Genomic DNA, 15558 nt, shown 5'->3' with positions numbered 1-15558 from the left:
TATAGAGATAAAAATCTTAATTTTATTAAAAATTGAATTACATGGCTCGAAATTTTAAAATGAACAAAAATACAACTATTTACGGGCCAACAAATAGTAATTTCTTAGTAAAAATATGAATTCATTGATGAGTAAATTGACTCGAATTTTTCACTTTAGCAGCTTGCTCAAGGACTCCAAAAGTTTGGAGCGGTCCAGCAAATTCACGGTCCCTTCACAGGCCCAATGTATAATTTGTTTCGGCCTTTTGGGATATCCCAACTGTTCCATTGGCCCAGATTCTCCCACGTCCCGAAGAGACTTCTCTTCCGATTCAACAAAGGCATTTCATCCTGCCAGCGCCAAGTTACAAACAGAAGGTAAAAGTCAGTTTAACGCAAAAACCTCTTAACTTTAATGAGGAACAACATTTCTTCTTCAAATTGCACGTTCGACAGTCATGAAAAAGGAAAGAAAAGTACTACTAGTGTCTGGTACTCCTCAGTAGCATTACATATCATTTGTTAGAAAGAAACTTTAATCATTACCCCAGTCCTTCAGATCTTCATTTATTGTTCATAAAAAAAGAAAAAGAAGAAGAAAGTAAGCTGTTGAAGCAAAAGTCTGATTTTTGGATTACGTTAATTTGAAGAAATTGCTTTGGAATTGACTGACTGACAAGAATGGTGTCCGTTGCTACTTACTACATCACATATTCACGTTTTCTTTCAGGGGCCTACTCAAATCATGAAAAATGCCCTCTCCTTCTCCTGGCATGTGGTCATTCACCCATCCTTTTCACGTTTGTGCAATGGGTCTGATCAGTTTACAGTCAAAAGGGAGCTCGGAGTAGTGATCATGTGAAAAGAATTGAAGGGAAAGAAAATAGGAAAGGAAATATATAACAGATTGTATGTTGATGGTGTGCTAATAGGCATGATCAAGCTAGCTAGGTAGCCATTGCACAAACCATCAAGTCACCTGGTAAGACTTGAATCCCAAAACGTCTTAATCTAACAATTAGCATTTTTCTTTAGGGTAATGAGGTTTAAGCCTAAAACAGTTCCAAACTTTTCTTCTTTACCTTTAACCTTTCTATTAGATAGATGAGAAGCTTTGCCTTGATTGTGAGACTTAGTCTATCGTAGAAATTTAAAAGGAGGAAAAGGAAAACAACATTTTGGAACGAAACTTCTTGGTTAAAGACAAAAGAGAAAAGAACAAGCAATGAAACACAATCAACTTAAAGGTGATGTTGTACTGAGGACATAACTGGCCCATGCCCTTTTGTTAGTTAGAAAGCAATTTCCTCTCCATGGAACATTTCAGTCACTCTTCACTGTCTAATGCCTGCATGATTTTCTACTTCAAAGGGAAATATTAACCCTTTAATTTGATTTATATATATATGAAGTTGAATGTTGCAATAAAAATTTCACCATTCATTATTCATGAAATATATTTCTAGTCAACAGCCCAATTCTACATCCTTTGAAATGGATTTGTTTGGCTGCATGCAGTTAGCATCCAGAGCCATTTCATCAGATGCCGAAATTTTTAATAAAAATTCAGAGGTTGGTGCCTTGGTGGGTTTTGTTTAATTTTTCGTTGCCACCAATCGAAAAAGGAAGCAGAAAAGGTTGAATAAAGCAGTTTTTCCTTGGTTGGCACTACTTCTCAAAAGATTCTACTTCTATGCTTTTTTCCCCATAGAAAAAGAGAAGAGCTCTCCCAAATAGAATATTAAAATAAGAAACTTCTTCATATTTTTCCTGTCTTCCAACCAATTGACCATTAACCACTTCGGATCTTCATTGCATCATCATCAAGTTTGGTTGTTGAAAATCAAAGAAGGGATGGCCCGGGGCTGTCTATGTTCAATTGCTTTGACTAGAGCAGCAAAATGTGAAGCTTTTTATGGTGAATAGCTCCAATCAGGCAAAAAGTTGCGGATATATATCCTTTATGAACATGTGTCCACCTGCCCTGGAATGATTTTGAAGCAAATTCCAAAACCAGTTCAGTGTCTGAAATCTTCTGCAGAACTGAGATTGAATTTGCAGGAGGAGAGATTTGATCAGGGAAACAACGACAGCTCACCTTACGGTTTTGCCATGTTTTGCCAATATCACATAGTTTCAAAGAGGACCACTGCTCCAGTACATGCTCAGTTGAAGACAAATCAACATATTTACCAATCTTTCCCTGTTAGAAAAGGTCCAAAAACATAAGGTGTGCATATTTTATGTCCTTAGTGGGCATTGAAAGTTAAAACTTATGCAATAGTTTCAGCTTTTTTTATCAACTGAAATTTTATTGAGCTGGAAAGAAAAGGACTTTGATTGCAATGTTGGACCCTTCTGATTGCAAGGAATCCACTTGGAGCCAATTCTAGTATCAGCTCAATGATCTAGAAAAGCTGTTCATAAAGAACTTCACAGTAAAATTAATTCTGTAGAAATATTTGGCAAAAACCCATAGAATATATAAATCAACTTTTCTTCTGTGAAGTAATAATTTTGTAGCCAACTAGCACCTTCTTTCTTTATTATGTAGATTAAAAACCAAACTCTTTCACTGGAGTCCAAGCTAGTCTAAGAAAGAAAGTTAAAAAATAGTTATCTTTGGTGATACTGCAATTCAAGGATATGCATCATTTTTCCTTTTTTCTAAAAAAACATACTATTATGTATCAAAAGGATCAAACTAAAGCTAAGTTATCATTTGGATGTACAAGTTGCATCACTCTATGCTGTAAATTACATGGTCTGTTTTGACCTGGCCTGAAAAATGAAAAAAGGAAGTGAAATACTCCATAATGCATCATCATTGAGGTAATAAGCCTAACCTAAACAGTGCATTCATCTGGTGAGATTTGCCTAGTTTATCACATGCACTTAGCTAGAAGCCTTTGTTTGGGCTAATTACTTGTCTCTTTGAATGTTAATTATTCTGAGCAAAAGCAAAACAAAAGTAGTGCTATAGGACCAGCATATAGTATTGAAAAGGTTATTCTTTGTGGATTATTTGATGAAAAAGGTACTTTTTTCAACTTCCAAGCCTTGTTGCAAGGAGTAATTGCTATCTTTTATGTTCACCTCCTTCAACCCCATGTCAAAACTTGAGTTCAGGATCTCAAATTTTCACTAGCTAGAAAGGAAAAGATCACAGTTCATGCTATTTTAATTTATTGTACTTTTCTCTTGCCAAATTGCTATATTATTTCAGTTCAGCTATCTTTTCCTTGCTTCTATCTCATGGCCTCTTGTGCTGCAGTCATGCCCCACTGATAAATGATTATTGAACCTACAATGGCAAGAAAATTAAGGCTTTTATGCAAAGGCATTGGATAAAGACTTTAAATCCTGTGCTTGTGGCTTAAGGTGGGGGAGGCTGAGACTTTTAAATATTTTTCCTGTTTCAAAGAGCATGTGAGTTATGATTAATATTTATAGCACAGGCTTCCTTTAGCTAACCCCTTCTCATCATTTTTGACAACCAGGCTAGCAATCACAACACAACCACTACAATGGTTTTGAACAAAAAATATGTTACTCACCTCATCTAACTTGCTAGAAAATCATAAGTCTTCTTCTTCCTTTCTCTTTTTTCTAAAAAGAAATAAAGAAGAAAAAGAAAATTTGAGGTAGACCAAATTAATAAATTGTAACCTTCCAACAGTACTTGTTTGGCTAGGGCAACTATATATCAGAATGTAATCATATTTCATAATTCCTTAGAGGGAAAACTTTAGACAAGTCAATTGAATTTGGGCACCAAATGATAAAATATTACCATTCTCTATTAAGCTTGTATACCTAATTTTTTACATTTTCATCAAAGATTCATCCAAAAGAAGATCATTTTAACTTGAGTTAATTTTTTTCCCTCTCAAACATCTAACATTTTGACCATCTGAACTAATTACTTCAAATAACTGATACCAAGAACCTTTCATAATTGCTGAACTCAACTATTCCTATACAAACAATACAGATTCAATTAGTTCCAATAAATTTGCATTGTCAAAAAGAAGAAAGAAAGAAAGAAAGATATATAGTCAAGGGGTAAAAAGCAATATAACTGCTTTAAGGTAGGTCATTATAATACTCCAATTTGTTTTTAAATTTTAATGAGATGATCACAGCCTTTGAACTGAACAACTCCTCATGATTGTTTAAGCAGTGGAAAGTCTAAACATCTTCACATTTAGTTGTACATGGTTCCTGAGAGAGCATTTGCATCTGCACAAATCAAGTTCCAAGCATAATTTCACTGATCAGATTAAATTTATTTCTTGCACGTTGCAGGCAAAATTTATTGATTCATTCTTTAGGTTGGTGGAGGTTGTTAGTTTCCACTGCAATGGCTGACAACAAAGAAGTGCCAAATCTGTTAAATGGCCACCAAAAGAAATAAAGTCAACTATTACTTCACAAGTAGTATTTGTTGGAAAAACTTAATTACCTGTAGAGAACACACCTTTGATCCTTACAATCAATTGCTAAAAACATGGGTTTTCCATTTTGTATTGATCGGATCATATTGGTGACTTAGATTTTCTGTGTTCATGAATTTAATTATAATTATTTTCTTTAAAGAAGCTTTTGATTTTTTTTATTAGTATGGCATTTTACCTTTTGTTTTTCCATTGTACTACCAAATTAAAAAAAAAGTACTAAATAAATAATTAAAAATTGATATTAATCTAAGTGTGAACATTAGTGTAAATGAGAGAAGCTAAATAAATAATTAGAAAAAAGTCTTGTAAATCCAAGTGTGATTAGTGTTAATTACTAATTATAGAAGTTAATACCAAAAATTTGTAATTCTCACCAACCTCTAACTTAAAAACGGAAAACATAAAAGTGATGGAGTGTATGTCCGTACGTAGTAGTAAAATTTTCCAACTTCCTACGTAAAACAGCTTTCGTCCCGCGGCCGTGCTGGCCGTTGTTAACAGTTAAATTCCAACTACTTTTGAATGTTAAACACTTCGAGCTTGAAAATACGAAATTTAAAATACAAAAAACAAAAAAGAAAAAAAGAAGAGAAAAGAAAAAGAGTCACCACTCACCACGCGTTTTGCATTATGATGATTTCGAGTTGTAGGCAAAGTTCTGGACAAAAAAGCCTGACAGACACGAAATTATAGTCACATTTCTTTTCTTTTCTTTTTAAATTTTATTTATTTATTTATTTTTACTTTTACTTTTCTCTCTTATCATTTGCAATGTCCGGCTGCCTCCCTCGTTCTCTCCTTCTTGGCCGGCTAAAGCCAGACCCTTCCCATCTACCCGTCACTTCACTTTTGTTTCCCTCTCTTTGTTTTTTCACTTTGACCCACTTTTCTTTTCTTTTCTTAAATTATTTAAAATACTAATATTATTTATAATCTCCAAAAAAAAAAAGAGCGACAGAGATTCTGTTACATTTAACCCACCTCCGCTTAGTCTTGTTTCTCTGTCGTGATCTGTGCATGCTTTTCTGTACCATTAAACATATTTCTTCTCCTTTTTCAACAAAAGGAAGCTCGGGTATTTCTTATTTATTTTATAGTTTGTTTTGCTTTTAAGTGTATAGTTAATTATAGTTTAGTAGTAGTAATATATAGTCCATGAAGAACTGGGCATGAAAATGGAGTTCCGGCTTTGTTGAAGGAAGACAAGGCATTTGGGGGTTTTTTAATATTAGCTGTAAAGTTCCACTGTTGACCACACGCCCCCATTTGACCTCTGTCTCTGTGTGTTTCTCTTTTTTCTTTGTCCTCTTTCTTTCTCTCTTTTTTTAAATAAAAAAAGAAAATTTTAAAATTTAATCTTTATGAAGAATTATAGTCATATGCTTTTCGTTTTAAAAATTTGATTCTCCGGTGATTTTTCCTTCTGCGGGGAAGGCATTTATTATAAGACCCCAATTCAAAGTTGGGGTCTTTCCCTTTCTCTCTCAGTCATGGCACCTGCCAAGGTTTCTGGGTTTCATAGACAAGGAAATGACTGGTAAGCTCTTGTACTTACTCTTCTTTCTTTCTTAACCCGCTAGTAATTTGAAGTTTGTACCTTCCTTTACAGTTGTTTGCTCTTGTTTCCTTTCTGTTTTAGTCTAATTTTCTTAACCCTCTTATTTCATGAATGAATAAAAAGTAATCAGTTCTGTGTGGTTTGATCAAGTTATGCTTGTTTTGATAGGTTTTTGGGTTTCTACAAGAGAGAAGAAGGGATTATTTTGGGGGCTATAAGCAAAATTATTTATTTCTAAGGGCGTTAAAGAATTATGTTTATAATGTGGTTTTTTATGGGTTTTGCAGGTTTTGCAATGCAGGGTTGCCAAGTGATATAACCATTATTGTGGATGGTATAAACTTTCATCTTCATAAGGTAAGCCAAATTTTCAGTTTTCAACACTTATATGAGGTTTTTGGTGTTTGAGCCCTTAGATTAACCTTGGGATATTTGGTCTTGAGGCTGTGACTCTTTCCTTGTAAATAGTTTGACCTCAATATTGCATGGCTATGACCAATGTATTCTATTTTATGTTTTATTTTATTGTTATGTATTCATTCTGGAATTCGATGTGATTGTTGGTTGCTGGACTTTTAGGTAAAGATGTATCCTTTTTCTTTATTTGCTGTGATCATTTAGAGGCATTTTATCAGTGTTTTCTCCCTTATATAATTGAGCTCAATGATAGTTACAAACTGTATTCGGACAAAGGACCAGAGATTTGTAATGAATGAAAAAGAAGAAAGAGAGAGACTGTTAACAGAATTTGAATTTATATTAACTCTTTAGTGTATTGCCTTGTAACGTGTGGATATATAAAAAACAAGAGTCTAACAGATTATTTCCAATTAAAACTAGTCCATAATTTTATAAGATAGAGCCCTCAATTTATCTTTGTGTAAGCCTGCTTCTGCTCAATTCTTTTTTTTTTAAAAAACTTTTTCTAACTTCTTAATTTTCTACCTTGTTTCTGATCCTTTCTGATGATTTAACTTTGCAGTTTAAGGCAACCTCTGTGTGTTGTAGATTGCATAATGTGCCTTCATCTTGTTAATGATTAACCATTTTATTCTATTGGTATATTTTCTGTAACAGCTTGGTCTTTTTCTAATGTTTTGGTTGATGTAATTTTTATAAACTTGTTTTTTCCAGTTTCTATTTTACCCTATGTCTTAGACCAACATCGTGATTTTATGCACTAAAATGTTAAGCTCTATGGTCGTATATGACTGCAGTTTCCTCTTGTGTCAAAATGTGGGAAGATAGCTTCCATCTTTGAAGAACACCAGAGTGCCGATGATAATTCTTTTACCACACAGCTTGAAGAATTCCCTGGTGGCCCAGACATTTTCTTGTTTGCAGCAAAATTCTGCTATGGCATTCGGGTTGAATTTACAGCAAGAAATATGATGTCAGTGTACTGTGCAGCAGACTACCTTGAGATGACAGATGAGTATGGGGAAGATAATTTACTTTCCAAGGCAGAAAGTTTCTTCCATAAAAATGTACTCCGCAACTGGAAGGATTGTATATTGGCTTTACAAAGTTCTGAATCATGCATGCCAAGGGCAGAGAAGCTCCACATAGTACAGAAATGTTTGAATGCTGTATCTATGATGGCTTGTACAGATCCTAGTTTGTTTGGTTGGCCCATGATGATGTATGGTAGCCTACAGAGCCCAGGTGGAAGCATTCTATGGAATGGAATAAACACTGGGGCGAGAATACGAAGCGCAGAATCTGACTGGTGGTTTGAAGACATCTCATATTTCAGTGTAGGTTTATTTGAAAGACTTATCAGAACAATGGAAGCAAGAGGCATAAGACCTGAACATCTAGCAGGTGCTATAATGTACTATGCAAGAAAGCACCTACCAGGTTTGGGCCGATGGCACAGCACACAGAGTGGCAAAGCGAGGACAGTGGCGAGTTTTAGCTTGACCCCTGCCACTGTTGATCAGAAGGTTTTACTGGAAAGCATTGAAAGGCTTCTCCCAAAAAAGAAGGGCAAGTCCTTCTGCCGTTTTTTACTTGGACTTCTTCGTGTTGCATTGATACTAGGTGTAAATCAAACATGCCAGGATTCATTGGAGAGGAGAATAGGGATGCAACTGGAACTGGCTAGCCTAGATGGTCTTTTAATTCCTTCTTACTCCGATTCTGATACTCTATATAATACTGATTGTGTTGAACGGATCATCCATCATTTTGTGTCCTCAGAATCAGGGTTAACATTATTTTCACCACCATCATTGGACCTAGAAACATCACCATCATCAGAGCCCTTAAGAAAAGTTGCTAGATTAATAGATAGTTATCTTGCAGAAGTTGCTTCTGATGTAAATTTGAAACCAGGAAAGATACGATCTCTTGCAGAGGTCCTTCCAGAATCTTCAAGACCTTTGCATGATGGGCTATACAGAGCACTGGATATTTATTTCAAGGTTCGAATTTACTGAACCAACTTTTGATGTAAATGGAGTTTATTCTTTTAAAGGTTTGTAATTATTACTACCATTGTGCAGGCACACCCTTGGCTTTCTGATAGAGAGAAGGAAGAACTTTGCAACATCATTGACTACCAGAAACTCTCTGTTGATGCCTGTGCCCATGCTTCCCAAAATGAAAGACTTCCACTTAGAGTCATTCTGCAAGTCTTGTTCTTTGAGCAGATGCACTTAAGAACTGCGCTAGCTGGCTGTCTGAATGTTTTGGAAGCTGAAAGTGCTCCTACAGGTCATGGGACTGCCACAGCAGAGATGGCTGGTCATGTGACTGCCACAAGTGAGACAGCCGGCCAGATAGTGCAAAGAGATGGATGGGTGACAGTTGTACGTGAAAACCGAGTTTTAAAGGTGGATATGGAAAAGATGAGGTCTAGAGTTGGGGAACTTGAAGAGGAATTTAGTAAAATAAAGCAAGAAATGAAAAGGGTGACAAAATCACATAGCTCTCTGAGTTCCCCTCGCATAGGTGGTAGAAAATTCGGATGCAAGCTTCTTCCACGATCCTCAGATGCTCAAACAGATGTTGTTGGAAGCACAGGACCAACTCCAAGATCATCAGTCGAGCAAGCTTGTCCTTCCCATCATTCCAAGCATCGAAAAAGTTTCTCCTTGTTTTGATAGTTAACACATGGAAACTAACATCCATGTTTCGACATATAAACAGTGGGTGGGTGCTATCTCAAAAGTCACTCCAAAAGAAAAAGATTGTCTTGTGTTGTACAGGAAATAGGTTTGAAATGTGTGAAGAAAAAAGAAAAAGATTCATATAACCTACAATTTTGGTGTTACACTTTTCTAATTGTGAAATCTTGACCATTCATGATTTTGGGGTTCATTAAGGTTTAATGTGGTGGCATATTTTCATGAATGGTCAAGATTTCATGTGATGTAGAATTGTAGGAAATAGGATTGTAGGTGATATGAACCTTTAACACACTCTTCTTTTGAGTTCATTGATTGGATGGGTTGTATCCATTAAGGATACTGAATATGTGAGCCTGATCCCTCCTTGTCGTGGGGCTTAAGGAGTGTGCCCTACATGGTTTGGGTTGGAGCCATCATAGCAGCAAATAGGTCTCTTTTTCCCTTCCCTGTTAGAGGAATCTTGTAATTATTGTTTTTAGTCTTCATCTTTCCTTTACCATTCCATTGGTTTACACATGTATAGCTCTGTGAATCAAGTTGTAAGTTTGTTTAAACATTCAGTAAATATCAAGACATTCAAGTTACTATTTGTCCTAAATTTTGCATCAGTTCATTTTTCGTTCCAAATTTGTTGAAAAATTCCGGTCAGTTGTTGAAGAAAAGAAGACGTTGCAATGCAGTTATAGCTGCAGTCAAGGGTAGTAAAGTCAATTTGCTGCCAGACTCGAGCTCAATTGAGCTTGACTCCATTTAGTACGATTATCATCGACTCACATTAAGAATTTCAGTCTCTGACATAGACTCGAGCTTGATTGGAAAAATCAAATAAATCGTTTTTTTTAATATATATATTTTACATTGCAAACAGACTATAAATCGTCGCTTTGGCCGAGTGGTTAAGGCGTGTGCCTGCTAAGTACATGGGTTTCACCCGCGAGAGTTCGAATCTCTCAGGCGACGTTAAATAATTTTTTCCATCGGTCATCGTCCGATGTATGTACTTTCAACATAGTCATATTTTACCACGTCAATTGCTTCTTCCACCCGCGTCTCACCTGATCATAACTCACTCACTCCCTTCCTCTCAGGAAGTCCTGTCTGGCTCTCGCTACATATGACCAAACGATCAAACAAACAAAAACTCCAAATTTTTTATTTTTCTTTGATTTCTTTCGCCTCCAATTTTAGCTTTGCCGCCGTCCTTTGAACCGTCTTTCTCTGTTCACCGTCGCAAAGATGTCAATTTCAGCACCTTTAAGGTTCAAACTCTCAACTTTTTCCGGCGGCAACGATTCAACGACGAGCAAGGTGATCGGGATCCGAACTTTTGCCTGTTTCAAAGAGATTATCAGTATCGAATCTCGGTTGAAATTAGCTTCATCAGCGTCAGTTTCCTCGCACCACATAATGTTCACAAACCGCAGGTTCACGCTTCACTGCGTTAGGCCGGATTCTACAGGGAACACGGTTAGTAGGTCGTTGGAAGGGGAAAATGGAGATTTTGACGGTGAATCTAGGGTTTTAGAGGTTGGAATCGACGATCAACTGAATATTGACGGCGGCGGCGGCGGCGGCGGCGGAGATAGTGGAGATGGTGATTCATTTGGTGGTGGCGGCGGTGGTGGTGAGGGTGACGATGAGGAAGAGAGAGAGTTTGGACCGATATTGAAGTTCGAGGAGGTGATGAAGGAAGCAGAAGCTAGAGGAGTGAATCTGCCCTCGGATATGATGGAGGCTGCGAAAAGTAATGGAATCCGGAAACTGTTCCTGCTTCGTTACTTGGACTTGCAGGTTGGATTTAAAAACTTGAACTTTTGAATTTTGATGTTGGTTCTGTTTGATTGATGGGAAAATGGAGGGAAAATAAGCTTAATGAAAAGTGGGAATCTTTTTCTTTTAGAGATAGAAATAAATTAACTGGGTCAAAAATAGTTGACCAATAGGTTTTATTGGATATGCTAATATAGATGTAGTTGCTTATGCACAAGCAATAAAATAGAGAAATTCGCTTCATTTAATATTAAATAGTATAATTACTTGTTATAGTAGTGTTTATTCAGGGAATGACAATGTTTCTTGGGGCAACAAAATACTACTATAAATTTTTGGTTTGGGTTTGTTAGATTAAGTAATACAATTCAAGGGTGAAAATTGGCCACAATGTGTTGATTCTAGTTAGTTTCCTGCTTTTCCTCAATTTCCCCTCTCTACTCTGCAATGCAGTTAATGGTTTTTATCTTTTTTTGAAAATTTTTTTTTATTGTTTTGTCATTCTAAATGACTAGGGTGTTTTATGCTCATTTTGACCTTTGATTGGCAGGGATCGGTTTGGCCACTTGGCTTTTTAATGAAATACTGCTCTATGCTCCGGAATAGAATGCTAGCAGATCCTTCATTTCTTTTCAAAGTTGGAACTGAGGTTTGTTGAGGGTAACTTTTACATTTATTCACAGGATTAGATAAATGTTAATTCTTTCTCAAAAATTTTCCATATGACCATGTTATAGCACTGCAGATGGACTGACCATAACAGCAACTATTTGCCTTGGTGGCTGTCTCCTCCCTGTGCTGTTATGACCTGACAAGCCTTACTGTAGTGTAGTGACATGTAGTTGTGGTAGTCTCTCGATTGCAGTTTATTCTGGGTGTTTCAGGCTGCTTAGATGTTTCTCTTCTGATTTTTATCTGTTCTTTCTTTGATTTGGCATGATGCAGATAGTAATCGATTCTTGCTGTGCAACATTTGCAGAAATGAATAAAAGAGGAAAGGATTTCTGGTCAGAGTTTGAGTTGTACCTTGCTGATGTTTTGGTTGGTGTAGTGGTGGACATTGCTTTGGTTGGCATGTTAGCGCCTTATGCTCGTTTTGGTCAACCATCTGCATCCAGAGGTGTATTTGGGCGCTTACAACATTCTTGCGCTGCTCTTCCTAGCAGGTCATCATCACACATCAACAGTTTATATCCTATGAAATTCTAAACTTATGTTTTGATGTTAAACTTTTAAGTATTTCTTTGCATTTGTTCCCTGCTAGATGTTCTTGCTGCTTAGTACTACAGTAGATTTCATGCTGAAATATCTTGTGTTTGGATAAAACATATAACTTCATTTTCCTCTCCTCTAGTTTTATGTGCTTTTTTTTTTGGCTCCTATCTACTTCCAACTTTATCTATATTGTTTGTGCAATAGTTTAGGCAGTCATGAAAGTTCAACTCACAGTAACTCTTCTGCTCTTGCAGCGTTTTTGAAGCTGAAAGACCAGGATGTAAATTCTCAGTGAAACAACGGATTGCAACATACTTTTATAAGGTATGCATCGCTAAGTAATCAATGACTCTTAGATGGAATGTCAAGGCAGGGAGGAGGTGTTGCTCCATGTTTTTATTAAATTGTGGTTTTGCATTTAATATAAACCTCAGAGAATTGGTTGTAGAGTATACCATCTCTTGCACCATCAAAGCTCTTTGTAATTTTTCATCTGGTTCTACTAGAATTGTGTTCTGATGTTATCATTGGATCCCATGTTTTTCTTAATCAAGCAAAAAAGAGCAAGGAGCATATTTTATGCTGTTAGTAACTTGTTGGCTTATTCTGGATCCAGGGTGTATTATATGGCTCAGTAGGGTTTGGCTGTGGTCTTATTGGCCAAGGAATCGCTAATCTGATAATGACTGCCAAAAGGTACTATTTTGTCTGGATATTTCTTGTTTCTGTTTTGCTGTTATACCTAAAAACTTTCTTGGTAGTTTTTCCTGTTTCAAATGCGACCTAAGTTTATAGCCTCCAATAATTTAGGACAAGAATTTAGCATGTAGGGGATCTAATTGGCTTTCCACTTCCTAGTTCCTAGTAAATTTTGAGTCATAACTTTTTATGGATGGCATATCTGTTGATCTATTGATCTATCCATCTATCTTAGTATGATTCAGGATGTCCACTGGCAAAACTGTATTCTGGCATCCTAGTTAATAAAATATGAAAATCATTTTAGGGATACTATGTCATCTGCCTTCTATGAATCAAATTATTGCTTCATCTGTCTTGCGGAAGGAGATCAACAAAATTGTAATACAAAATTTCATTCTGGTCGATGATGAAATATTCTGCTGGGAAATATATCCAATGAAACATTTCGCATTCATTGTTTGGATAGATGGAGTTTGTTGCTTCCGATTGCTTTCTTTCTCTGTTCTTTTTTTTTTCTCTCTTAATCAAACGAACTTTTTAACACAATGAATTTGTTAAGGTGCTTTGCCTCAAAATCTTTGATAGTATTGGCTGTTTTTTCATTGCTTTTGGATGTATTTTGCTGAGGTGTATAATCTTTTAATTGATCAGGAGCATAAGGAAATCAGATGAGGACATTCCTGTGCCACCTCTTGTGCAAAGTGCTGTTCTTTGGGGTAGGTCTAAACCTATTTACATTCCAACTTTTAGCTTCGTTCTCATGATACTTTATACTCCTGAATTATATAAGATTCATGTAGTCACTTGTAAGTCATAAAAGAAAAGAGTAGTCCAGGCAGTTGGAGGAATCAGTATAAAAGCCGTGGCAATGCCTTGAATGCCATTTAAATTATGAACTGATAATATTCATTTATTCATGTTTCTGTAATTTTTAGTCTTAAAACTGCCTTTGGAAAGTGAAAATTTTAAAATTCATTAACAAAAACTAGCTAAGAGTTTACTTTATCATTACTTAATAGATTCAAGAACATTCATTAACAAAAACTAGCTAAGAGTTTACTTTATCATTACTTAATAGATTCAAGAACTTTGCTACTATTTATTTTCTTCATCCTCCTGAATGGTTTTGCCATCTGAATCAGGTGTTTTCCTTGCGGTATCTTCCAACACCCGTTATCAAATTATTAATGGACTAGAGCGCCTTGTGGAAGCATCACCTGTTGCCAAGCGGGTTCCACCTGTTGCAATGGCTTTCACAGTAGGTGTGCGGTTTGCCAACAATATTTATGGTGGTATGCAATTTGTTGATTGGGCAAAATGGAGTGGAGTGCAATAGGAGCAACCTGATTTCTGCCAGAGTGCTTCTTGAATGAGAAGCCCCGCTGTGGTACCCTCAACCGGCTAAATGACCCCAAAGATGGGACAAAAGGAAGCCTCTTTCCCATTTGGTTTCCATCATGACAAGCCAATTGCATGGCTGGCAAAAGTATGAACTGGGATTCCATGTTTTGGGGTCAGCATTGCTGTTCATGTTGAAGGTTGGTTTTCTCTTACTTAATGCTCGGACCTACCAACTAGAATTAAAACTTCCCTTCCCAACACTTATATTTGAAAAAAAAAAAAGAAGGGAAAACGAAGGATTGAACCTTGTTATTCGGTTTGTCTTGTCAAGCGAAAATATCCCGTTCCACGGTTGCACCTTGAAAGTCAGAGATAGGTGGCCTCTGTACAGTAATTAAGCATTTTTTCAACGAACCCCAGGTATACTTTTGCTGCTTTTCAGCTTTTGAACAACATAAAAGCAAGAGAAAAAGTTAAGAACAGTGTAATAATACCAGGAAGAAAACCGTTGGATGGGCATAGTAATATTACTATTCCAATTCTGAGGCAAGCATTTCCTAAATGGGCTCCTGCGTTGCATCACGAGTCAAAAGGATGTCCATTCGGAAATGCATTATAACTTTATGAGGACTATTTGTACATTTTCTTGGTTGCACTCGATGCCATTGGTTGATTTCACCAAAAAAGACCATCTTTTCTTTTTCCGAAAAAAAGAATCGTTGTTGCATTGCAAAAGATTTAACTTTTAATGACTGAATTTCGCTGATAAACTCTTGATTTAATGAGATAATCAACTATTTATATACGTAGCATATATTAGATTTGAACTTGAGCCATGCAATCACTTAAATTTTTTTTGTTTAAAAAATAAGAACGATTATATGCAATTATGGGCAGTAAAGTTGGTCAAGTTCACCTGTTAAGCATCAATAACCGATGACGTTATGGAGTGGAATGATGCAATGAAATTAAGAAGGTTTCATTATGATTTTAAATTTTACTATCAAAGAAAAACGTTTTAATCAAGCCGTTAATCGATCTTATACCGGGTTTTTATGAATACGATTGACACTCGAATTCTTATTATTTGCAGTACTAATTTGTTCTTATGCTAATGGAACAAGCATCTAAATATAAATGTCTTGTCTTTTCATTCTAGCAAATATAATAGTAATCACAAAATGCTAAGCAAATAAATCCAAGTTAACAATATCGGCAGTCCACTAGGCCTTCAAAATGAAAACCCAAGGTAAATGGATTCAAATTTTCAAAATGAAAGGAGTAATTGTGGGCCCAAGTCCATTCTACCAAAACCGTAAATTTGGAACCCGACCCGGATAAATTCAATTAAAAGAAAAGAGAGAAGGTAATTAAGAAATTAAAATAAATGAGTAAAA

At 36.0% G+C, this 15558-nt stretch overlaps 2 protein-coding genes and 1 non-coding gene across 3 annotated transcripts; all 3 read left to right on the top strand.

Annotated features, from left to right (window-relative positions):
- On the top strand, positions 5798–9722 carry LOC18590416 (BTB/POZ domain-containing protein At3g44820). Its single transcript, XM_007015919.2, has 4 exons — positions 5798–5978; positions 6287–6356; positions 7217–8425; positions 8507–9722. The coding sequence occupies exons 1-4, from the start codon at positions 5932–5934 to the stop codon at positions 9104–9106; spliced, it is 1926 nt and encodes a 641-aa protein (XP_007015981.2). The 5' UTR covers positions 5798–5931; the 3' UTR covers positions 9107–9722.
- LOC18590415 (protein RETICULATA-RELATED 1, chloroplastic) lies at positions 10010–14711 on the top strand. The gene is made up of 7 exons (XM_007015918.2): positions 10010–10924; positions 11454–11552; positions 11849–12069; positions 12373–12442; positions 12735–12814; positions 13472–13536; positions 13963–14711. Exons 1-7 carry the CDS (start codon positions 10370–10372, stop codon positions 14154–14156), a joined length of 1284 nt encoding a protein of 427 aa, XP_007015980.2. The 5' UTR covers positions 10010–10369; the 3' UTR covers positions 14157–14711.
- On the top strand, positions 10012–10093 carry TRNAS-GCU. The gene has a single exon. It is a non-coding gene; the product is annotated as a tRNA-Ser (tRNA).

Source organism: Theobroma cacao, chromosome 9, assembly GCF_000208745.1.
Source record: "Theobroma cacao cultivar B97-61/B2 chromosome 9, Criollo_cocoa_genome_V2, whole genome shotgun sequence".
Classification (NCBI taxonomy): Eukaryota; Viridiplantae; Streptophyta; class Magnoliopsida; order Malvales; family Malvaceae; genus Theobroma; species Theobroma cacao.
Note: the sequence above shows the minus strand (reverse complement) of the source record. Positions and strands in the feature narration are given on the sequence as shown.